The 24,322-nt window shown below is 42.5% G+C and overlaps 2 protein-coding genes across 10 annotated transcripts in view; one reads left to right on the plus strand and one right to left on the minus strand.

Moving 5' to 3' along the window:
* Window positions 1-11,182, minus strand: part of LOC110500678 (solute carrier family 2, facilitated glucose transporter member 4) — a 30,307-nt gene extending 19,125 nt beyond the window's left edge. Inside the window, exon 1 of one of the 4 annotated variants that reach the window (XR_016490361.1) lies at window positions 1,135-1,574. Coding sequence is in view for 1 of the 4 variants with exons in the window: in XM_021578174.3 (XP_021433849.2) it covers window positions 1,135-1,167 (33 nt within the window). In the remaining 3 variants the exon portion in view is untranslated. Of the gene's footprint in view, window positions 1-1,134; window positions 1,960-11,049 lie in introns of those variants that run through there. The other 3 variants (XM_090214773.1, XM_021578174.3, XM_090214774.1) reach the window with 3 other exon arrangements.
* Window positions 1-23,713, plus strand: LOC110500680 (cellular tumor antigen p53). Of its 6 annotated transcripts, none has more exons than XM_090214777.1 (11): window positions 1-137; window positions 10,434-10,585; window positions 10,783-10,849; window positions 11,031-11,267; window positions 13,797-13,983; window positions 14,279-14,391; window positions 14,827-14,936; window positions 21,895-22,022; window positions 22,092-22,189; window positions 22,318-22,421; window positions 22,598-23,713. In XM_090214777.1, exons 2-11 carry the CDS (start codon window positions 10,527-10,529, stop codon window positions 22,683-22,685), a joined length of 1,191 nt encoding a protein of 396 aa, XP_090070903.1. In that variant the 5' UTR covers window positions 1-137; window positions 10,434-10,526; the 3' UTR covers window positions 22,686-23,713. The 6 variants fall into 6 exon arrangements, with proteins under 6 accessions (XP_090070903.1, XP_090070901.1, XP_021433855.2 ...); XM_021578180.3 differs by lacking the exon at window positions 1-137 and adding an exon at window positions 8,790-8,963 and having other exon boundaries at window positions 11,061-11,267; XM_021578179.3 differs by lacking the exon at window positions 1-137 and adding an exon at window positions 8,798-8,963.
* Window positions 23,714-24,322: the final 609 nt, after the last annotated feature.

The raw sequence follows: 24,322 nt of genomic DNA on the forward strand, positions 1-24,322 counted from the left end.
ATTGTTTCTCACTGTCTCAGATTCTGTCATCAGCAACCAATTTAAACGTACCGGCATTTTGATATAACAGTTTAGTGATGTGTTTTTTGCTATTGTGCCACCAATCATGAAAAGAAAGAAGAGATGCTGAAATCCTAGTAAGTCTAAGAAGAATGGTTTTGAATTAAAGTGTCAGCAACCTTGTTGGCGTCAGCTGTGGGAAGGAACAAGGTACAGGTTGTACTGGGTGATCTACCAACCAACCCATATTCATCTCAGCCCTGATCAGTAAGCATGCTCTTCTCTCTGCTGATCAAGGTCACTATATAGGACCAATAAAACTACGGGCTCTCATGTCCAAAATAAAGGTTGACTTTATGTTTTGTCAATCTTCCAGAAAATAGAACATTATGTTTTGTTTAATATATGAATAGCAATTGTTATAATTATCCTAATAACACAAAATGTCAAATTTAATTTCACTCTCAATAGAAACACTGTCTTTTCTTATCTTGTTATATTTGACGGACACTAACAAACAGCGGTTGCTCTGTCCTTATTTTGGTCAACCATGTTGTTGTGAACCACGTCATAGATCACAAGATTCTGCAGTGGTATTAGTGACCGTTTGCTTGGATGGAGTCATCATTGTCATCATTGTATGCACATGCGAAATTACATTGAAACAACGTTGATTCAACCAGCGGGATTCAATGCCACTGGCAGACCAGTTATTTTGTCAGGTGAAAAAAAATCGATCATGCACTCAGAGGAGGATGAGAATAAACAGATAGAGATACTTAGAAATATATAGATTAGGATAAGAGTGCGTGATCGATTTTTATTTTTCCTAATGAGAGCTTAAAACTTGGATTATAAAACATAAACAATAAATGTATAATTTGATGAATAGATACATTGATAATGATGCTTTTACAGTCGTAGAAAAAGGTTTTAAACAACACAATATACATTTAAAATCACACATTATGCAGAGACATGGGCTAGACTATTGAAAATCAGTGTCAATAGTGAATAAATTATACTTCATCCATCATAGGCTACTCAGTGTTAGTGCGCATGAAAACATTTCATTGCAATTTACTTATTGCAAATCAACTATTTTCTTATAAAAACGAGTGTTGTTTAGATTACCTCCCCTCCGAGTTGCTGAAACCCAGACGGCATGTCTTTGACAGCGCGAGACACAGATTACAGTCGGTGACAGTTGTGTCCCGCTCCCCCGCGCGTTATCCCAACTGGACACCACGTGAAAAAAACTCAATTGGAATAAGGACAATAAACCTGGTACTTGTATTAAAAATCGAAAGGAAGAGTAAAACCCAAGACAAAAACTGGAACCAAAGTGAAAACCGACGAGGTGGCGATAGTTCTAAATGTTTAACGTGTCCTCTCTTTGAAGTTTGTGGAGCGTCTGGGTCCAGTTTGTATATAATGACATCAGTACACCGGCGCACAACTCTTGGTATTTTCAAACGACGGAGAGAAGGTGCGGAGGGAACGAGGGTCGACGGGAGGGCGTTTTAGCCGCCCCCTACTCTTGCAGGCCTGTCACAGAGGTCGTCTTTTGGGGTGAGACGGAAGCAGTCCGTCTTGACCTTATACACCATTGGCTGAAGTCAAGAGGAGCGCTTCATCAGCATACAGAATAACCACCATCTCACTGTAACTTCTATGCACTGTGGGTTTTTCAGATTCCATGAGTGGCCTAGATACAGTATATTGGACATATAGAAGCTGAACAGCATGTGCAAAAGAGATATTCGTGATGGTTCATGCCATTGTTAAATTCAGTTAAAAAGCATTATTTTAAAAAGTGCGGTAGACTAGTTGGTCTACTTTTAAACTAATTCCTCTTCAAACTTAACATGTGATTTTCTCCACCACCATTATTAAGAATGGTTATAATTGAGTGAAGAGACACTTTCCTCTTATTGATTAGATTGAGACCTGCAGTGGCTGAAAAAGGTACATCTATAGAAAGGACTATATTTATGATATGCTTAGATATGTAGCCCATCCCTCTGCAGGGGATGGTGTGCAAAGGCTGGATGCCTGGACCTTGGGAGAAAGCCAATGTCCACCACCACCAATCTGGACCTATGACTCAACTCTTCTTCTGGATAGTCAGATGGGCTTGTCTACATTGCCCTGGCAGTCATTCTGTCTTTCCGCTATTTTAGAACACATGCCAAAAGGGTGACGCTCCCCACCAGTACACCACAGCTAACTCACCCCATCCACCACAAACACTTCCCTATTTCACACAAAAATATGAATCCTTTCCGAGGCAACCAGTGGGCCCTAAATTTGGAATGTACCACTTGGGTCGGCGAAGTAGGGGTGGCTGGGGAAATTGGGGACAGCTAGCAGGTGTGAATTGGGAGGTGTGTCTTGGTAAGGGTTATGAGGGGCAAGGCAGGACCTGACAAAAATGCAATGGAAAAATGTCTGGACTAGATCTATCAATCCAACTCACCCACACCCTCTGTGAACAAGCTCACATCTCACCCCACTTTCCCTTCCTCACATCTTCCCCTTCCCCCCTCCCCTCTATCATACTCTAATCTAAGGCACAGATTGAGAAAGAGGAGCTGAACCTGACACCATCGTCCAAAGCCAGGGCCCCAGGCCAGTGAGTCATGTGTATGGCCCACACTAAATGAGGAAGAAATTCTATACCAGGAGAACAGTGGCCTAGGACCTCCAGACCACATGACATGCACTCTTAAAAAAAGGGTTCTACATGGAACCAAAAAGGGTTCTTCAAAGGGTTCTTCTATCGGGACAGCCAAAGAACACCTTTATGTTCTAAATAGCACCTTTTCTCTCTAAGAGTGTGTGGGTCTATGTAGACCTACATACCTGTATCCCGGGACAGACACAGATAATACACAGTGGTGCCTGTTAGAACCAACTGTCCCAATCAAAGATTAAAAAAAAACCAACAGGACTGGCCCAAACTAAGAAATGAAAACAGGTCAGTTGTGTTGTTCCAAAACTGGAAGTGACACCAATCAGAGAGTGTTATCTGATGGAAATTCACACCGCCACACTGACCGACGCACACGGACCATGTGACTGCCCCACCGCCAGTCAAACAGGTGACCTGCTGTGTGTCATGCGATGTGATTACTGTTCCTCTGTAATGACTCGCTCCCGCACTGTGTGTGTGTGATTAGCAAAATGGGGTGGCCAGAGTGCCAGTTCTTAAACACTTTACAGTAATGTGGCGTGTGACAGAAAACGGATGTCGCATTATAGCCAATTGTGCGTTCAACAAGTCTCAGACTTAGAACGCAATGGTGTCTATTGGCAAAAAAGGAGCACATGCTATACTAGTATGGATGTCTATCTATGCTTAACTTAGACTCTAAATAAAATACTGATTATAACTAGTTAGACTTGTATAGCCAACTCCTTGAGACCTGTAACCATAAGAGCAAACACACACTCTTAGAAAAAAAAGCGTGCTATCTAGAACCTTACAGGGTTCTTCAGCTGTCCCCATAGGAGAATCCGTTGAAGAACCCTATTTGGTTCCAGGTACCTCTTTTCAGAGACAGTGGTAGCTCACTAATGGTGAGGAAACTCTAGTGTGAAGAGTAGACTAGCCTGATAACCTAAATCAGTTCCTAGCAATGGGATATTTTCAAAGTTCAGCAATCAGCCAGAGTCACAATATTGAAGGCATTTTATTTTAGCAATGTTTTTACCTGGCAACCGCTCTGTTTGAAAATCCCATCACCGCCTCTCTTCTGCAAATAACAGACGCCTCAGCAAAAATGTATTCTCATCGACTAGGACCCGTTCCCTGTATCTGTCCTTGTGTAACGGTAGGACTGGTTTCAAAAAGTAGATACAGTTGAAGTCGGAAGTTTACATACACTTAGGTTGGAGTCATTAAAACTAGTTTTTCAACCACTCCACAATTTTTTTGTTAACAAACTATAGTTTTGGCAAGTCGGTTACGACATCTACTTTGTGCATGACAAGTAATTTTTCCAACAATTGTTTACAGACAGATTATTTCACTTATAATTTACTGCATCACAATTCCAGTGGATCAGAAGTTTACATACACTAAGTTGACTGTGCCTTTAAACAGCTTGGAAAATTCCAGAAAATGATGTCATGGCTTTAGAAGCCTCTGATAGGCTAATTGAGATAATTTGAGTCAATTGGAGGTGTACCTGTGGATGTATTTCATGGCCTACCTTCAAACTCAGTGCCTCTTTGCTTGACATCATGGGAAATCAGCCAAGACCTCAGAAAAAAAATTGTAGACCTCCACAAGTCTGGTTCATCCTTGGGATCAATTTCCAAACACCCGAAGCCACCACGTTCATCTGTACAAACAATAGTATGCAAGTATAAACACCATGGGACCACACAGCCGTCATAGCACTCAGGAAGGAGACGCGTTCTGTCTCCTAGAGATTAACGTACTTTGGTCCGAAAAGTGCAAATCAATCCCAGAACAACAAGAAAGGACCTTGTGAAGATGCTGGAGGAAACAGGCACAAACGTATCTATATCCACAGTAAAACGAGTTCTATATCGACATAACCTGAAAGGACACTCAGCAAGGAAGAAGCCACTTCTCCAAAACCGCCATAGAAAAGCCATAGAAAAGCCAGACTACAGTTTGCAACTGCACATGGGGACAAAGATTGTACTTTTTGGAGAAATGTCCTATGATCTGATGAAACAAAAATAGAACTGTTTGGCCATAATGACCATCGTTATGTTTGGAGGAAAAAGGGGGAGGCTTGCAAGCCGAAGAATACCATCCCAACCGTGAAGCACGGGGGTAGCAGCATCATGTTGTGGTGGTGCTTTGCTGCAGGAGGGACTGGTGCACTTCACAAAATAGATGGCATCATGAGGGTGGAAAATTGTGTGGATATATTGAAGCAACATCTCAAGAAGTTAAAGCTTGGTTGCAAATGGGTCTTCCAAACGGACAATGACCCCAAGCATACTTCCAAAGTTGTGCCAAAATGGCTTAAGGACAACAAAGTCAAGGTATTGGAGTGGCCATCACAAAGCCCTGGCCTCAATCCTACAGAAAAAGTGTGGGCAGAACTGAAAAAGCGTGTGCGAGCAAGGAGGCCTACAAACCTGACTCAGTTACACCAGCTCTGTCAGGAGGAATAGGCCAAAATTCACCCAACTTATTGTGGGAAGCTTGTGGAAGACTACCCGAAACGTTTGACCCAAGTTAAACAATTTAAAGACAATGCTACCAAATACTAATTGAATGTATGTAAACTTCTGACCCACTGAGAATGTGATGAAAAAAATAAAAGCTGAAATAAATAATTCTCTCTACTATTATTCTGACATTTCACATTCTTTAAATAAATTGGTGATCCTAACTGACCTAAGACATGGAATTTTTACTAGGATTAAATGTCAGGAATTGTGAAAAACTGAGTTTAAATGTATTTGGCTAAGGTGTATGTAAACTTCCGACTTCAACTATGCAGTCCCATCCCTGTAAACTACTGTACACTGTGTAAAACCATAATAATATGATGATAGATCGACTTGTATTATTAATGCCTTAATCATAAAACTGTCTGAAATCCATTCACGCAAACTTGGCCAAGACTTATAAGACTGAAAACTATAAAAGTTTAGTAAGTACTTATTATGTTCTTATAATATCTTTACACGCTGCTATTTAATCAGTTAGTACTGCTGTCTCATTCAGAATGGTTAAGCATGTGTTTGTCATTTAGATATGGTGATGATCGAATTAGGTGCTTGTGTGCACCGTACAACTCAAATGTAGTTATTTTCTATCTGTTTGCATTGCTCTGAAGTGACCTTACTAACACCATTCATGGTATCTATATCCTAGATATGTCTATATACAGTAGCCTACTACTATGATCAGGATTAGGTTCTTACTGCTGGTTGGTACCATCAATATCATTTCCTGGTCCTGCACATGCATGTGTAAATATCCAACGTCAATTCGCTTGAGTGCCTTCTTGTATTATATTTTATCTAAATTATCATTCTATTTTTACTTCATAAAGTTTGTGTTTTTCCTACTCTTTGTATTTAATAGCTTACTTTTCTATTGTTGTTGCATTTTCCAGAGGTGAACCTGAAAGAATGCTAAGCAGTTTATTGCACTCTGCATCCATGTATATTTATTTTAATTTGTTTTATCTCACCTTTATTTAACCAGGTAAGCCAGTTGAGAACAAGTTCTCATTTACAACTGCGACCTGGCCAAGGTAAAGCAAAGCAGTGTGACACAAACAACAACACAGAGTTACACATGGAATAAACAAACATGTAGTCAATAATACAATAGATAAGGTCTATATATACAGTGTGTGCAAATGATGTAGGATAAGGGAGGTATGGCAATAAATACACCATAGTGGCAAATTAATTACAATATAGCAATTAAACACTGGAGTGATAGATGTGCAGAAGATGAGTGTGCAAGTAGAGATACTGGGGTGCAAAGGAGTAAAATAAATAACAGTATGGGGGATGAGGTAGTTGGATGGGCTATTTACAGATGGGTGAATTTTGCAATTAGTTCCAGTCATTGGCAGCAGAGAACTGGAAGGAAAGGCAGCCAAAGGAAGTGTTGGCTTTGGGGATGATCAGTGAAATATACCTGCTGGAGCGCGTGCTACGGGTGGGTGCTTCTATGGTGACCAGTGAGCTGAGATAAGGCGGTGCTTTACCTAGCAAAGACTTGAAGACCTGGAGCCAGTAGGTTTGGCAACGAATATGAAGCGAGGGCCAGCCAACGAGAACATACAGGTCGCAGTGGTGGGTAATATATGGGACTTTGGTGACAAAACGGATGGCACTGTGATAGACTGCATTCAATTTGCTGAGTAGAGTGTCGGAGGCTATTTTGTAAATGACATCGCCGAAGTCAAGGATCGGTAGCATAGTCAATTTTACGAGGGTATGTGTGGCAGCATGAGTGAAGGATGCTTTGTTTTCGAAATAGGAAGCCAATTCTAGATTTAATTTTGGATTGGAGATGCTTAATGTGAGTTTGTAAGGAGAGTTTACAGTCTAACCAGACACCTAGGTATTTGTAGTTGTCCACATATTCTAAGTCAGAACCGTCAAGAGTAGTGATGCTGGACGGGTGGGCAGGTGTGGGCAGCGATTGCTTGAAGAGCATGCATTTAGTTTTACTTGCATTTAAGAGCAGTTGGAGGCCACGGAAGGAGAGTTGTATGGCATTGAGCTCGTCTGGAGGTTAGTTAACACAGTGTCCAAAGAAGGGCCAGAAGTATACAAAATGGTGTCATCTGCGTAGAGGTGAATCAGAGAATCACCAGCAGCAAGAGCGACATCATTGATGTCTACAGAGAAAAGAGTCGGCCCGATAATTGAACCCTGTGGCACCCCCATAGAGACTGCCAGAGGTCCGGACAACAGGCCCTCCAATTTGACACACTGAACTCTGTCTGAAAAGTACTTGGTGAACCAGGCGAGGCAGTCATTTGAGAAACCAAGGCTGTTGAGTCTGCCAATAAGAATGTGGTGATTGACAGAGTCGAAAGCCTTGGCCAGGTCGATGAATACAGCTGCACAGTATTGTCTCTTATCGATGGCAGTTATGATATCGTTTAGGACCTTGAGCGTGGCTGAGGCGCACCCATGACCAGCTCGGAAACCAGATTGCATAGGGTAGAAGGTACGGTGGGATTCGAAACGGTTGGTGATCTGTTTGTTAACTTGGCTTTCGAAGACCTTAGAAAGGCAGGGTAGGATAGTTATAGGTCTGTAGCAATTTGGGTCTAGAGTGTCTCCCCCTTTGAAGAGGGGGATGACCGCAGCAGCTTTCCAATCTTTGGGGATCTCAGACGATACCAAAGAGAACAGGCTAGTAATAGGGGTTGCAACAATTTTGGCAGATCATTTTAGAAAGAGAGCGTCCAGATTGTCTAGCCGGCTGATTTATAGGGGTCCAGATTTTGCAGCTCTTTCAGAACATCAGCTATTTGGATTTGGGTGAAAGAGAAATGGGGGAGGCTTGGGAAAGTTGCTGTGGGGGGTGCGAGGCTGTTGACCGGGTTAGCGGTAGCCAGGTGGAAAGCAAGGCCAGCCGTAGAAACATGCTTATTGAAATTCTAAATTATTATTGATTTATCGGTGGTGACACTGTTTCCTAGCCTCAGTGCAGTTGGCAGCTGGGAGGAGGTGCTCTTATTCTCATATCATGTGTACATGACAAATAAACCAGCTTGAATATTCACTCAAACGTCAGCTAGTCAGCTATCCCTCTTAATAGCAGGGCTACTAGTGCCATCAATGCTAGTAGCCTATCGACTCATCATCAACAATATTCCATAATTTAGGCATATTAACTAGAGTGGAAGATTGAATATTGGTGAATTACATTAAGCCGTTATAACAGTTGAAATAAGGACATTTTGAGGAGCAGGCATGTCTTTTCTAAATGAATGCAACTTTTACATATTTATTTTTTATTTTGAAGGAAATCATTTTGCATGAGTTCATAATCTTTGGACATGCACATAATCTGAGAAATTAGACATCATTATCAGACATTATCACAAAACATGAACTATGCAATTCAATGTGATGATACAACGCATGATAACCAGCAATGAATGATGTGCCTCAAACGCCACAATATTTGTTTTCATTCCTGCATTCAGCCAATATAATTTAGCAATACCAAAATGTAAAATGTATCCACTTAATATTTTGTTTTTGGAACATTTCGCGCAATTTCATTTAAAAACATACACCTCGGTGGGCGCAGCCTCTGATTGGTGGCCTGTGAACTCTGCACAGCCCCTCCCCTATTCTGGTTATTGGGGAAATCCCCGAAATGCACGCTTTTCACTGAAACAAAATATTTTGCTTTATAGCTGCTACGGATTGCATTGACAGAGAACCAAGGTGCTGCAAGAAAAGATTCATAAACGGGAGGCGAGGTATAAATCCATGTTTACTTTATTTTAGGCAGCGTAGCAAATTATTTTGCCTGGAAAAGTTTGTGGTCGTTGTTGATTTGAGATTCTAGTAAAAAAGCCAGTCAAGCTTACAGCTGAGCTAGCAGATTTTAGTGGAAGATGGTGGGTGAAGTTTGGTGTGTCTTGTATTTCGTTGTATTAATACAAATGTAACCACTACACATTGTAGTATTATATGACATGGAAGTGGGATGATGATCACGAATCGCTTACGTTTCAGACTGTTTTGGGTGTCTAACCTGCTCGCTAATTAGCTAGGACATGCTAGGCCTTAACTGAGGAACGCTCAAACCCTCGCGCGATTTGTCAGAAACAAGATTGAGCCACCTTCAGTCGATACTTGTAAAAAGGTCAATTCTGAAAACGCTTATCTGTACCAATGTGTTTCATGTACAACTGCGGCCTTTCCGCAGGGTACTGACATTCATATTTATAATATTTATAATAACTTTTATCTAACAATTTGCGCGCATCTCCCTCGTGCGGCAATGTTTGGGAACACCGAAAGCGGTCTATGCCAGTTAACATGATCTTTATGAATTATGAAACCGTTTTTATTATTACATAAATTCTATAGAATTTACAAAAAAGTTATTTAGCTGGTTCTCATAGAACAAGAAATAAGATATCCTAAGCCTGTGTTTACCATAGATCTTATTTTCACCGTGTATTCATTTAACTTTACCTTAGAACAAGGTTCCCCAACTGGATTTGGCCCACAGGTGGTTTTATTTTGTCCCCAAGTTCTCATTGTCAGACATGACTGCAAAACCCCCAGGAAATCCGCTTCAAGTGATTTACTTTAAAAAAAAACGTTCCCAAGTATTCCCACGCATAAGAGAGATACATGTGATCATATACAAATGTAGAAATCTAGTTGATGATCCCTGGCCTACAACAACGACGTTAATTTCCCTCATAGGCTCTGTCCAATGAACCATGGCATACATAGACACCTTTATTATTTCTCTCTGTACAGGGTGGGTTGCAAGTTAATCATAGATTTAGATGAGGATTAGCCTAATACCACTTGCTCACATTGCTGTCTAGCTAACTACACAACCCAGTCGGTCATTACCTGCATTCTAGCCTTTTTTTATTTAACTAAGCAAGTCAGTTAAGAACAATTTCCTATTTACAATGAAGGCCTACCCTGGCCAAACCCTAACCAGGACGACACTGGGCTAATTGTGCGCTGCCCAATGGGACTCAATTACTGCCGTTTGTGATACAGCCTGGACTCGAACCAGGGTCTGTAGTGACCCCTCTAGCACTGAGATGCACTGCCTTAGACTGCAGTGCCACTTGGGAGCTGTTGTCCCCCTTTCCCCACTCATTCCATAAATGTATTGTTTTGAAGACACCGGTAGCTGCTAAAACTAGTATAGATTTTTTTCTTAACTAATTACATGGGTGTGCTCTCTCTCCTAGATCCTATCGCCTTCCTCCCTCCTTGTGTCCCTGTGTCCAATCCTCTCCTCCCAACCGGTCTTGTGAACTGTCGAGAAAGTGAACGGATACAGGATGGAAGAGCTCAGCCCCCCCCTGGGCCAATGTTCCTTCCAGCAGATTTGGGAGAGCAAGTAAGTTTTTAACAACTTTTAGGACCACAGACTTATGTTTAAGACTACCAAGGTAGGTAGCTACTTCTAGACTAGATCGAGGTGGTTCTGTGAGTGGAAGCCCAGAGACATTGTTCAATGTATTAAAGCACCTTTTCTGCATAGGTCTTTTTAGGGCCATAATAATAATGACTGATCCGGTGATTTCTTTTTTATAGTATGACACCTCAGGGGCCCAGTATTCCACTGGTTGCTACTGAAAACTGGTCTGACCTGGATGTCTCGGTACGTTTTATTGTCTACCTCATGACGTAAAGGAAGTATTTTCGTGACGCCACACGTTTTTAGAATGGGCTCATTTTTTTTTTCTCTGGTAATTTGATTTCCATGGTGGGCACTCCTGTTTCATTATTCAGACAGAAATGTAACAAGCAACTGATAACTTGAATGCTTTACTCCTCTGTAGATAAATGGCATCCACTTACCTCCCTCACAGCTCCTTCCCGACGCGACTCTCCACAAGGTCTTTGACGAGGTCCTGTTTGAACTGCTGGAGCCCCCGGTTGTGGAGCCCTCTGTGTCAAACCTGGACAGCGTGCCTCCCCCCGCCTCCACAGTCCCCTCCACCAACGACTACCCTGGGAAGCACGGCTTCCAGCTGCGATTCCAGAAGTCGGGTACCGCCAAGTCTGTCACTTCCACTGTGAGTGTCATGCATATGGCTTACTGCACATGCTCATGCCTGAATACATGCACACACGTATAGTTAAGGCCCGAGGAAGTGTGGTATATATGGCCAATATACCGTGGTTAAGGGCTGTTCTTCTGCCCAACAGAAGTGCCTGAATTACAGCCCTTAGCCGTGGTATATTGGCCATATACCACAAACTCCAGAGTTGCCTTTTATAAACTGGTTATTATCGTAATTAGAACAGTGAAAATATTTTACCAATGCTCAGACCACCCAGTTTATAATTCATGATAATATGGTAATTTATCACTTAAAATAAGTGATGTGTTTTGCGTGGGCTTACCCTGGCGTGTAAGTATGTAAATCTCTCTCATACAAGGTGACTTTTTCAATCAATGTATTCGGCTCTATTTATTCTGTTTCGAAAATGCTAATTAGCATCAAAGTAGACATGATGGAATACTACAAATCCCTGCAAGCTCCTGCACGTCATCTCTAGCTGACTCCTTTGTTAACAGGTATTGTGTCCATTAAAACATATGTATTTTTTTTTTTACCTTTAAGAACAAATTCTTATTTTCAATGAAGGTCTAGGAACAGTGGGTTAAATGCCTTGTTCAGGGGCAGAACGACAGATTTTTACCTTGTCAGCTCAGGGATTTGATCTTGCAACCTTTCAGTTACTAGTCCAACACTCTAACCACTAGGCTACCTGCCGCCCCATTTAAAACTTGCACAAGACACTTCACAGAATTATACATGTTAAAGACATTTAGCCAATTTAATCATTACAAATCTTAACTAACATTAGATAATTAATCCAAAGATTCTTAGCTTTGCCTCAAGTCAGTCTCATCCAGATCATCACGGCATTTATAGTTCTTTACGATAGCCACATTAGCAACTAAATAGCTGCAAATTTAATTTGAGGGGTAAATACAGGCGAATATATTATAAGTCACCTTGTCCTAGAGCGATTTACGTGGTGATCAAAACGTCACACCAGGGTAAGTCTAAACAAAACACAGCCCTTATTTTAAGTGTTTCTAAAATCCCCTATGGCCGGGGTTCCCACACTTTTTCCCTCAGGGCCCCTAGCATTGGGGGACGTCTATTTCTATGGGCACTAACAATGTTCATGAAAAACTTTTCACTCCCCTCTTGTTGGCGGAGAACATTTAGCAGGTTTAAAGCAGATTTTCTAGCAATTCTATACGTTTTGGCATGTCTAATGGGTATTCATGTGATATTTGAGTGACACAAATTACAATATCTATGGGCTACAAAACCTACCTAAAAACACTTTGGCTGACATGGACTAGTTGATCTGGACATTTCTGGCAAGTTATAAATTGCTTTCTAAGGTATGCAATGACTAACATGACAAGAGAAACTGATGATGCACGCTGCCAAATATAGAAATTGCACCTTGTGCATTCTACTATTGCAATTTTCAAGAGGAAGTTTAAAGCTAGAATGAGCCCCACAGTTTGGGAACCACTGCCCAGTGGGAACAATTTATGGTGGACAAATGGTTGGAACCCTTTCCTTGTTTGACTGCTAGGCTTTATGGGTATTATGACTCATACTGTGGTACTCTATAGGAATGAAACACAGCCTTCCATGGGGTCCAGCCCCACCCTTTAAGAAGCCTTGTCTCACTGTATATTCACATGCTATATATATATATATCTCTCTCTCTATTGATCTCTCAACTTTAGAATTACTTTTCTCTTCTGGAGGAAACATCTATTTTGAAGTATTTTGATTAAGGTACCTATTGTGATTGTCAAAAAAGTAACAGTGAAATGGCTTCAAACCAGTTTGTTAAACCATGGTCTCATTTCAATGAATTAATTACAGTAAATTGCAGTTACTTTACCTCCGACAGAGATGAAAGATATTCCACTCATTCTAATTCCCTGTGGTTGCATTCAACTGGAATCCAGTTCATTGTGACGATTTGCTGAAACTCAAGGTTTTGGCGAAAAAGTATTTGGATTAAAACAGCCAATAGCAGCAAGGTTTCCACAGTGACTCACATGTCACCGTACTATGATAGGTCTATCAGGCTTGAGTTAGGGTGTGCTGCCCTCAAACTAACGCCCCCTGCAACTCATTCATTGGAACTGAGGAGTTGCATGCTGGTAGGTGGCAGTAATGCATGGGTCTGACATGACAGGGCATGTTCCACACAAGGGCTCCATTATGGAAAGGGTTCAAATGCAGCCCTTTTGGTCAAAATGTATAGTTATAAACAGGGTATTTACGATTTCTTCCGAATATTAATATAATTGTTAATGTGTTATGATCTTATACCTGTAGGTGTTAAGCCCACCATTTGCTAGTGTTCAGTATTTTATGTAAACTTTATAAATGGATAATACTCACACACACAAAATATAGCCAAAGTGAAATAACTTCACCAAAGTGCTTATTTTTTTCCACTTTTTATCAATTCAATTCACCACTTTGTTTCACAAAATGAAATTCCTATAGACACATACAACTGGTTGCTCATTGTTTTCGCTCCCCTCCCAGTATTCTGTGCAGCTGAACAAGCTGTACTGCCAGCTGGCTAAGACGTGCCCTGTGGAGGTGTTGATGGCCATGGATCCCCCGCCAGGAGCCATCCTCAGGGCCACCGCTATCTACAAGAAGTCTGAGCATGTCTCTGAGGTCGTCCGGCGCTGCCCCCACCACCAGAGCGCCTCAGATAACAATGAAGGTGGGTGTGTGTTTATAGTCTAAGGTGAACATTCAAAACTGATGAAGATAATAAGTATTTTGCCCTTAGAGTGGAAAAAAATGGTCTAATATGCATGATTTTATTTTGGCTCAGTTTTTGTATTTAGCCATGTAAATGAATAAAGAGGGAATGAAACCCATGCAAATCTAATCATAATATTCTCCATGGTCTCAGAGAGATGGAGTGAAGGTATACCTCATGTAAAAGATTGTCCCAGAAACAGAGGAGACTCCCCCTCACTACTTGTCTACTTCCTGTTTTTTTTTTTATCTAGGCGTGGTCCACCGCAGTCACTTGATTAGGGTGGAGGGGAGCCAGTGGGCTCAATACCTGGAGGATGGAAACACCAAGCGTCAAAGTGTGCTACTGCCCTATGAGCCTCCTCAGGTATACCATATAGAAAGAGAATTAATAGAACGGTCCTCCCCATTCAAGTAAATGATTGCATAATGGGTGGACTGGCGGCCATTGCAAGTGTACCCAGATGAGCAAGGCAGGAAGTGTGCCCCATCAATCTGTTCTGCGATTTGTTGAATCAACTCAAATGAAATTATTTAAACAATAGCCACGTCAGTTTGTATCATTTGAATTAACATTCTACATTATCATGGAAATCATTATATCACCATACCAGGAAGCCATTATGGACCCATGCTTTAACCAGTTGGCTGGATTTGAGCTTCCAAGACCGTTCTATTCATTCTTATCAATGGTATTTTATTTGCCATTTCTCTTGACACTTTCATTGAGACATCTGTCTATTTTGCATTTGTCAATGTACGTTCAAGTGAAGCTTACCATTGTGTATATGTGTTTGTATAGCTGGGCTCTGAAACGACTACTGTTCTCCTGAACTTCATGTGTAACTCCAGTTGCATGGGTGGTATGAACAGACGGCCCATCCTCACCATCCTGACCCTGGAGACCCAGGAGTAAGTGTCTCTCCATATCCCTTCTCACTGTGTTTTTATTTTGGAAATTGCGCATCAGGGTCTGAGTTTGCGTTACATTTTCCGTAATGTGTGTGTTTTTTTTAGGGATGTATGATCTGTCCCCGGTTGAAAAATGTAAGATATGAGTGCGTCTGTCAGCGGGACTCCGATCCAAATTTAGCATGCATCTGTCACAAAATTGGTTCAAACGTTAAGAATCGCCTACAAAAACAATGTGCTAAATTACTTTCTACCTTCTGAAAATACCTCATTTTGTGACAACTGCGTCCGTGCCTTCAGCATCTAATTGTTTTGACTCATTGATCTCTAATCATTTTGCATGCCGAACAACCCCACGAAATATCAGTAGCCTAGTAAAGCTGCATACTGTGCGCAGCTACGAGCACTGAGTAATGAAAAGTAGGCCTATTCCTGATCTGCCATATTTGCATGTCACTGTCAGCATGCAAATATTTGGAAAATAGCATGCACAATATTAGGCATTTTTTTGTTATGACAATCAATGAATTTGCTCGGTTCTGTTTTAATGAAATGTGGTGTTAAATTGTTATACGGGAATAAAAGTAGCCTAAGCTACCCGCACTGCATGGTTGACACAGGAGAAGAAGTAAAACTGTCAACTTCCGAACGGTCTAACCTGGGGGGGGGGGGGAGTACGGACCGCCGGGCACTTCAAACCGGCCTGCGAGACATTTTGTGGTATCCAACTGGTAGTTAGTCTTGTCTCATTGCTGCAACTCTAGTACGGACTCGGGAGAGGCGAAGGTCGAGAGCCGTGTGTCCTCCAAAACACGACCCAGCCAAACCACACTGCTTCTTGACACAATGCTTGCTTAACCCGAAAGCCAGCCGCGCCAATGTATCGGCGGAAACACCATACACCTGGTCAGCGTGCATGCGCCCAGTACGCCACAGGAGTCGCTAGATGGTGGTGGGAAAAGGAAATCTCCGCCTGCTAAACCTTCTCCTAACCTGGACGACACTGGGCCAATGGGTCTCCCAGTCACGGCCAGCTGTGTGACCGCCTGGGATCGAACCCGGGTCTGTAGTGACGACCGCTGCGATGCAGTGCCTTTAAACCGCTGCACCACTCGGGAGGCCCCCGCAAATTGATTTTAACAAACAATTGGTCCCCCAAAAAATACGACCATCCCGATGTGGCCCTCGAGCCAAAAAGTTTGCCCACCACTGGTCTATACCATTAAATTGAGACAATGGTGAAATATTATTACACGACCACAATACCTTTTTGGTTTTGAAGGTGTTCAGAACAATGTTAAGGGCAAAGAAAGCTGTCTGAACACTGAAAGCTTTTTTGAACTCTCTACAACACAAAATCTGTGTAGGGGCCAGCTGAGTAAAATACTATCTGCATATAATTGGACAAGGGCGCTTCCTACTGCCTAACACCTATGTTGTTGATGTAAATTGAGAGGAGCATGGGGCCTAGGATCAAGCCTTGGGGTACTCCCTTGGTGACAGGCAGTGGCTGAGACAGCAGATTTTCTAACTTTACACATTGCACTCTTTGAGAGAGGTAGTTAGCAAACCAGGCCAAAGACCCCTCGGAGACACCAATACTCCTTAGCCGACCCAGAAGTTTGGAATGGTGTACCGTATCAAAAGCTTTGTCCATTAAGATGGCAGCACAACATTGCTTAGTCAAAGGCAATGGTGACATTGAGGACCTTAAGGTTGCAGTGACACAATCATAACCTGAGCAGAAACCAGATTGCATACCAGAGAGAATACTATAGACTATATCAAGAAATACTATATATCAAGAATACTATATCAAGAAAGCCAGTCAGTTTATTGACAAGTTGCTTCCGGTCCGCCACAGGAGTCGCTGGTGCGCGATGAGACAAGGATATCCCTACCGGTCAAGCCCTCCCTAACCCGGACGACGCTAGGCCAATTGTGCATCGCACCACGGACCTCCCGGTCACGGCCGGCTGCGACAGAGCCTGGGCGCAAACCCAGAGTCTCTGATGGCACAGCTAGCGCTGCGATGCAGTGCCCTAGACCACTGCGCCACCCGGGAGGCCCTAGCCATACGCTTTTTCAGAACCTTTCGCCAAATGATGTTCTTGAGGTGGAGTAACACTGCCAGATCACGGTCGAACCAGGGTCTGATCCTGTTGTTAATTGTCTTTATGGGGGCATGCTTGTTAACAATACCACTGAAAAGATGCAACAAAATAAATTGCGTTCCAAGCATCTTCAACAAAGGGGATCAAGCTGATTCTATACCAATTTACAGAGGCCAGGTCATGTAGGAAAGCATTTCAGCAAGCATCTATGACGAATCCGGAGAGGTCGTTTTCACTGAGCAGCCATTACGAACACAAGCTGTAAAACACTGATCACTTAAGGTCATTACAGAAAACACCAGACTGATACCAATCAGGATTATTTGTGAGGATAACGTCAAGGAGAGTAGACTTTTCTTGGTATTTGGGGTCATTCCATGTGGGATTGGTGATCAGATTTAGGGAGTCCCATTGTTTTAACTTGGCCAGGTGGTTTAGGCATGTACTGGTTTAGGTCACCTAGCAGGACAAATTAAGACTTGGTGTAAAGGGCCATGAGAGAGCTTAGGGCAGGTAGGGTACAGGCTGGTGCTGATGGAGGACGATAGCACCCAGCAACAGTCAACGAAGAGCTATTTGAAAGCTTAATGCTTAAAACCAGCAAATCAAATTGTTTGGGGACCTGTTGGAGACAACCGAGCACTGAAGGTGATCCTTGGTAGAGATGGCCACTCCCCCATCTTTGGAAGATCTGTCTTGCCGAAAAAGGTTATAACCTGGAAGTTTAACATCAGAACATTCTTTCTTAACCATGTCTCAATAATGACCAACATATCTGGATTGGAGCTGTGAACCCACACTTTCAATTGATCCATTTCAGGTAATACGCGTCTAGTGTTAACGTGCAGACAACCAAGGCTGTTACAAGGGCAGAAATCATCAAAGCAAATATCAGAATTGTGACTAGCAACCATAGACGGGCCAGTGTGTTCATGCACATTTCCAGGGCACGGTAGAGGACAGGGAGAGCTCTGCAGTGTTGATATTTTTAATGACATTTGAATGTGCATCAGGTGGCAACAAGATTATATTGTACAGCAATTTCATCAGGTAACATGAATACAAAGCCAGCGAGAGAGGGTTAGAATAGGATGGGAGGCCTAGAGTACATGTAACCAATAAAGAAGTTTGTCGCGAGGGTGGGAACGAACATTGTCTAATCCACGTTCTGGTAAATGAGCAACCACATACTCAACAAAGTGTGCAGGAGTCATGGAGCAAATGGCACAATAAAAAAGTGAAATGTCTTGAGGCTAGACATTGTAAGTTAAGTCAATCGCCCCAACACAATAACGTGGCTCTGAGTCCAATAGGCTATAAAAGTCTGAGATGAATAAATAGTAGACCGATGCTAGTTAATGAAAAGCATTTCTGAATAAAGCTCACATAAGATTCACAAGTTAATTAGCCTAGGTAAACATTCAGATCAGTCCAAAGTCTACGGCGTGAGTGTGTGCTGGAGCTAACCGAAAGCTTGGGGGAGTGTGGCGGGGGTACCTGTACCAGACTGGGAGACAGGCCAGGGTAGATCGCCGGGTGGGATCCAAGCAGCAGGTAACTGGAGCAGATGGCCCACCCGCTTGGGAGAGCTTTGGTCGGGAGGCTGAGTGGGAGAGGAGGCGTTCAACCTTACCAGACAGGTGCGTGGTGGAGCAGATAAAGCGTCCGGCGCGAAAAAGCTGAACGCCAAACTTGAGAGACAACCATAAACACGATTTACGCATGTACGCGCACAAGTCTGCTCCAACAGATCCAACTCGGAGAGGCCCAGCTCATGAGCTCCATCGGCAGCAGATTTGAATTTAGAATGGAAAGTGAATGTTTATGCAACAGAAGTTAGTGCATCTTATCACATCGATTCGTTTCTCTAATCGCACTGAATCGTTTCAAACTAAAAATGTATTGTATCCCGTATACAGTGCATTGGGAAAGTATTCAGACCCCTTCTTTTTCCACATTGTTACATTATACCCTTATTCTAAACTGGATTAAATTAAATAAATTACTCAATCTGCACACTATACCCCACAATGACAAAGCGAAAACAGGGTTTTGCTAATTTATGTAAATACGTTTTATTTTTTTATAAGTATTCAGAACCTTTGCTATGATACTCGAAATTGAGCTCAGGTGCATCCTGTTTCCATTGATCATCCTTGATGTTTCTTCAACTCATTGGAGTCCACCTTTGGTAAATTAAATTGATTGGACATGATTTAGAAAGGCACACACCTGTCTATATAAGGTCCCACAGTTGACAGTGCATGTCAGAGCAAAAACCAAACCATGAGGTTGACAGAATTGTCCGTAGAGCTCCAGAGACAGGATTGTGTCGAGGCACAGATCTGGAGAAGGGTAACAAAGAATGTCTGCAGCATTGAAGGTCCACAGTGACCTCCATTTTCCAATTTTGGAACCACCTAGACTCTTCCTAGAGCTGGCTGCCCTGCCAAACTGAGCAATTGGGGGAGAAGGGCCTTGGTCAAAGAGGTGAACAAGAACCCGAGATCCTCTGTGGAGATGGGAGAACCTTCCAGAAGGACAACCATCTCTGTAGCACTCCTCTAAACAGGCCTTTAGTAGTGGCCAGATGGAAGCCACTCTGTAAAAGGCACATGACAGCCCCGTTGGCGTTTGCCAAAAGGCACCTAAAGGACTCTTTGGCCTGAATGCCAAGTGTCATGTCTGGAGAAGCATGGTGGTGGGAGCATCATGCTCTGGGTATGTTTTTCAGCGGCAGGGACTGGGAGACTAGTCAGGATCGAGGGTAAAGTTGAATGGCGCAATGTACAGAGGGATCCTTGATGAAAACCTGCTTCAGAGCACTCAGGACCTCAGACTGGGGCAAAGGCTCACCTCCCAACAGGACAATGACCCTAAGCACACAGCCAAGACAACGCAGGAGTGGCTTCGGGACAAGTTTCTGAATGTCCTTGAGTGGCCCAGTGAAAGCCAGGACTTGAACCTGATCGAGCATCTCTGGAGAAACCTGAAAATAGCTGTGCAGCGATGCGCCACATCCAACCTGACAGAGCTTGAGTAGATCTGCAGAGAATGGGAGGAACTCCCCCAAAACAGGTGTGCCAAGCTTGTAGCGTCATACCCAAGAAGACTCTTGGGCTAGGCTGTAATCGCTGCCAAAGGTGCTTCAACAAAGTACTGAGTAAAGGGTCTGAATACTTATGTAAATGTAATATTTCAGGTTATAATTTTTTGCTAAAAAATAAACTTTTTGTTTTGTCATTATGGGGTATTGTGTGTAGCTTAAAGGGGGGAAACAATTTAATCCATTTTAGAATAAGGCTGTAACGTAACGATGTCGAAAAAGTCCAGGGGTCTTTCTAGGGCAGGCGTTCCGCTAGTGGAACCCCTCGACAACATTCCGCTGAAAAGGCAGCGCGTGAAATGTAATGTAACTTTCACACATTAACAAGTCCAATACAGCAAATGAAAGAAACTTCTTGTTAATCTACCCATCGTGTCTGATTTCAAAAAGGCTTTACAGCGAAAGCACAACATGATTGTTAGGTGATAGCCAAGTCAAAAAAACACAGCCATTTTTCCAGCCAAAGATAGGAGTCACAAAAAGCAGAAATATAGATAAAATGAATCACTAACCTTTGATGATCAGATGACACTCATAGGACATCATGTTACACAATACATGTGTGTTTGTTCGATAATGTGCACATTTATATCCAAAAATCTCAGTTTACATTGGTGCGTTAAATGCAGTAATGTTTTGATTCCAAAACATCCGGTGATTTTGCAGAAATACTCATAATAAACATTGATTAAAATATCCAAGTGTTATTCACAGAATTAAAGAGACTTCTCCTTAATGCAACCGCTGTGTCAGATTTCTAAAAAACTTTAAGGAAAAAGCATAATCTGAGTACGACGCTCAGAGCCCAATCCAGCCAAAGAAATATCCGCCATGTTGGAGTCAACAGAAGTTAGAAATAACATTAATATTCACTTACCTTTGATCTTCATCAGAATGCACTCCCAGGAATCCCAGTTTGACAATAAATGACTGATTTGTTCCATAAAGTCCATCATTAATGTCCAAATAGCCATTTGTTAGCGTGTTCAGCCCAGTAATCCATCTTCATGAGGCACGAGCACTACGTCCAGGCACAAACTCGAAAAGTTACGTTACAGGTCGTAGAACCATGTCAAACGATGTATGGAATCAATCTTTAGGATGTTTTTAACATCAATCATCAATAAGGTTCCAACTGGAGAATTCCATTGTCTGAAAAAAAAGCACTGGAACGAGAGTTAACTCTGTCGTGAGCGCGCATCACGAGCCTGAGACACTCTCCCAGACCCATGACTCATTCAGCTCCCATTCCCCCCTCCTTTATAGCAGAAGCCTGAAACAAGTTTCTAAAGACGGTTGACATCTAGTGGAAGCATTAGGAAGTGCAACTTGACCCCGTAGACACTGTATTCAGTTGGCCAAGCTTTGAAAAACTACAAACCTCAGATGTCCCACTTCCTGGTTGGATTTTTCTCAGGTTTTCGCCTGCCATACTCACAGACATCATTCAAACAGTTTTAGAAACTTCAGCGTTTTATATCCAATACTAATAATAATATGCATATATTAGCATCTGGGACTGAGTAGAAGGCAGTTCACTCTGGGCACGCTATTCATCCAAAAGTGAAAATGCTGCCCCCTATCCCAAAAAGGTTTTAATACTTTCCGAATGCACTGTATCTAGATGCATATCGAATCATCTTGGAAGTGAAAGATGCACATCCCTAGTGTGTTTTGCTCCCCGTGAGTTTATTGCCTCTAACTTTCACTATTCTTCACCCCTTTGCTTCCTTTCTAGGGGTCAGGTTTTGGGTCGCCGTTGTTTCGAGGTCCGTGTGTGTGCCTGTCCCGGCCGGGACCGCAAGACCGAAGAAGAGAACACAAACAAACTGAACGGGACCAAGACCACCAACGGCTCCAAGAGAAGTAAGACTCGGGCCACGTCTCAACCCTCGTCTCCTATGTCATTGTTGACCTTGTCTCCTCTCTCCTCAGAGTCCCAACAGGCCCTGCCCCCTCCAGGGACCAGCAAGAAGATCAAGAATGGCTCCAGCACCGAGGATGAAGACAAGGACAATGTATTTTTGTTGCAGGTGAGGGAATGACACACACACAAGCTGACAGACACAGAGGCACTTTTGTGAGGGAGAATTTGTGTATCTCTACTGCATGGTTGTGCCCAAGGGAAATCCCCTCTCATTTCCTCCCTCTCTCCTCTAAGGTCCGTGGCCGAGAGCACTATGAGTGGCTCAAGAAGATCAATGACAGTCTGGAGCTGATGGACCACATTCCTCCCGCTGAGCAGGAGAAATACAAGAAGAAAGGGTAAGTTACCAGCGGCAGCCATCCTGACGACAGGAACTTCTCCCTAAAATCCCCATGTACCATTTACATGCATTACCCCCCCACCCCCACCCACATCTATTACCTGCAACATACATGTTCTCCTCTCAATGGTAAACAGTCTCACCCTCTGTTTGTCCTGTATTTGTCTTTCTTAGTTCCGCAAAGATCCTCAAGCAAGAAGCAATGGCCCCGAAGAGCGGAAAGCGGCTGCTTACAAAGGAAGACAGGAGCGACTCGGACTAAGGCCAGGACACGTCGGTCCTTATTCTCCTGTCTATTCCAGACCAACATTAAGTTGCGACTCCCAAGTTAAATGCCCAATACCAAACCCTAGTCCCTACATGTAGGCACTTCTGAAAGGATAGATATTAGCAAGATAGTAATAGCTCCACCTAGACAGCCATACGCTGGACCCAGAAAGGGGTCAATAGCGACGGACCAACATTTTAATAAATGTTGTCATATGAACACGCAAGACATGGCAAAATGTGTAGAATTGCAGGAAATTAGCTTCAAAACAGTTCAAACTGTGTAAAAAGTTGTTTTATTTTTTATTGTATTGTTTTTTTTTATATGGCGGTAAATGACTGTCCATCCGGAGCTTTTAACAGCTAGGAAAATTGTGACCGGACCTTCTCAAATAGTACAAGTACCATGTTGGGATTTTCACCATATTTCGGATACCAGTCCAACAATTTCAGTATAACACAAACTGCGTAAGTGTATGGCCTAGGGTTTGGTTTAGAATTAGCTAGGTAAGCTAAGACCCCTCCTCCCACTGCCTTAACCATCTGCTGGGACTTCCTCCTCCTCACCTGCCCCCCAAACAGCACTTTAGCTTGTGCTTTTATGATTTGGACCAATTAAATCAAGTATTCATATCTTGACCTGCCTAGCCACGATGCTTTGTTACCAGTTAATTGGCCAGTTGCCTGTTAGTATTTTTATACCTGTTGAACATAACTGCTGTTATCCCTCCCCCTGAAACCTTCTTTTGCCCCTTTTTTTTTAACTTGTTGCTCTGGTTAGAATGTTTTTTCATTGTTAAAAAAAAAATACATTTGAGTTCTCTCTCTTGTGAAGCGGTCTGATACTATGATTATGATACACTTAGCACATGTATATTTGTTTAATTTATCGTTCTCTGATGGAAACTCTTTTTGATGTAATTCGGTGCTGAGACATGAGGCTCTATTTTGTTTAGTGGGAAAGGAGACATTTCAGGGAACTTTTAAAATCAATTAAAGCAATTTCTTAAGTAATACTTAAAATCCTCAGTCTTTTCTCAATACCTGCAGTCTTTTGAGTTATGAGTTTTTTTTAATATACAAAGTCCCTGCGGATGAACAAGGTGACATGGGTGCGTGACAAGGTTGTCTAGAGACTACCCGTAATCTCAGAACCCAGAACCAAATGTTGCGTACTCTATTATTTCAGCTGACCTACTTCACTGTCCCAGACCATTCTCTAAGTATATTTAACCTTTATCTAACTATGGGACCCCCAATTACGGCCGGATGTGATACAGCCTGGATTCAAACCAGGAACTGTAGGGAACTGAAGCCTCTTTCACTGAGATCCAGTGCCTTAGACCACTGCGACACTCTGGAGCCCTACTGCTATGTTTACATATCGACCCAGCATGCTTTGCATGTGTGGAGGAATAACGCAAAACCAAGTATCTCTCTTGCATCCATTTAACAAATTCTTCTTTGTAGTTCCATTTTGTTTGCATGTGGGAGCCATGTTGATCCAGTAGATAAGTTCCTAAATGGGAGGGAGATAGTTTCTGGTATTTGATAGATGACTACCATCTGTAATCGAGCGGTCGTTGATTTCAAAAGAACCTTTGTGGTACAACTGTGGGTTATGCAAGAACC

This window comes from Oncorhynchus mykiss, chromosome 21 (genome assembly GCF_057628025.1).
Source record: "Oncorhynchus mykiss isolate SJ-2025 chromosome 21, ASM5762802v1, whole genome shotgun sequence".
NCBI lineage: Eukaryota > Metazoa > Chordata > Actinopteri > Salmoniformes > Salmonidae > Oncorhynchus > Oncorhynchus mykiss.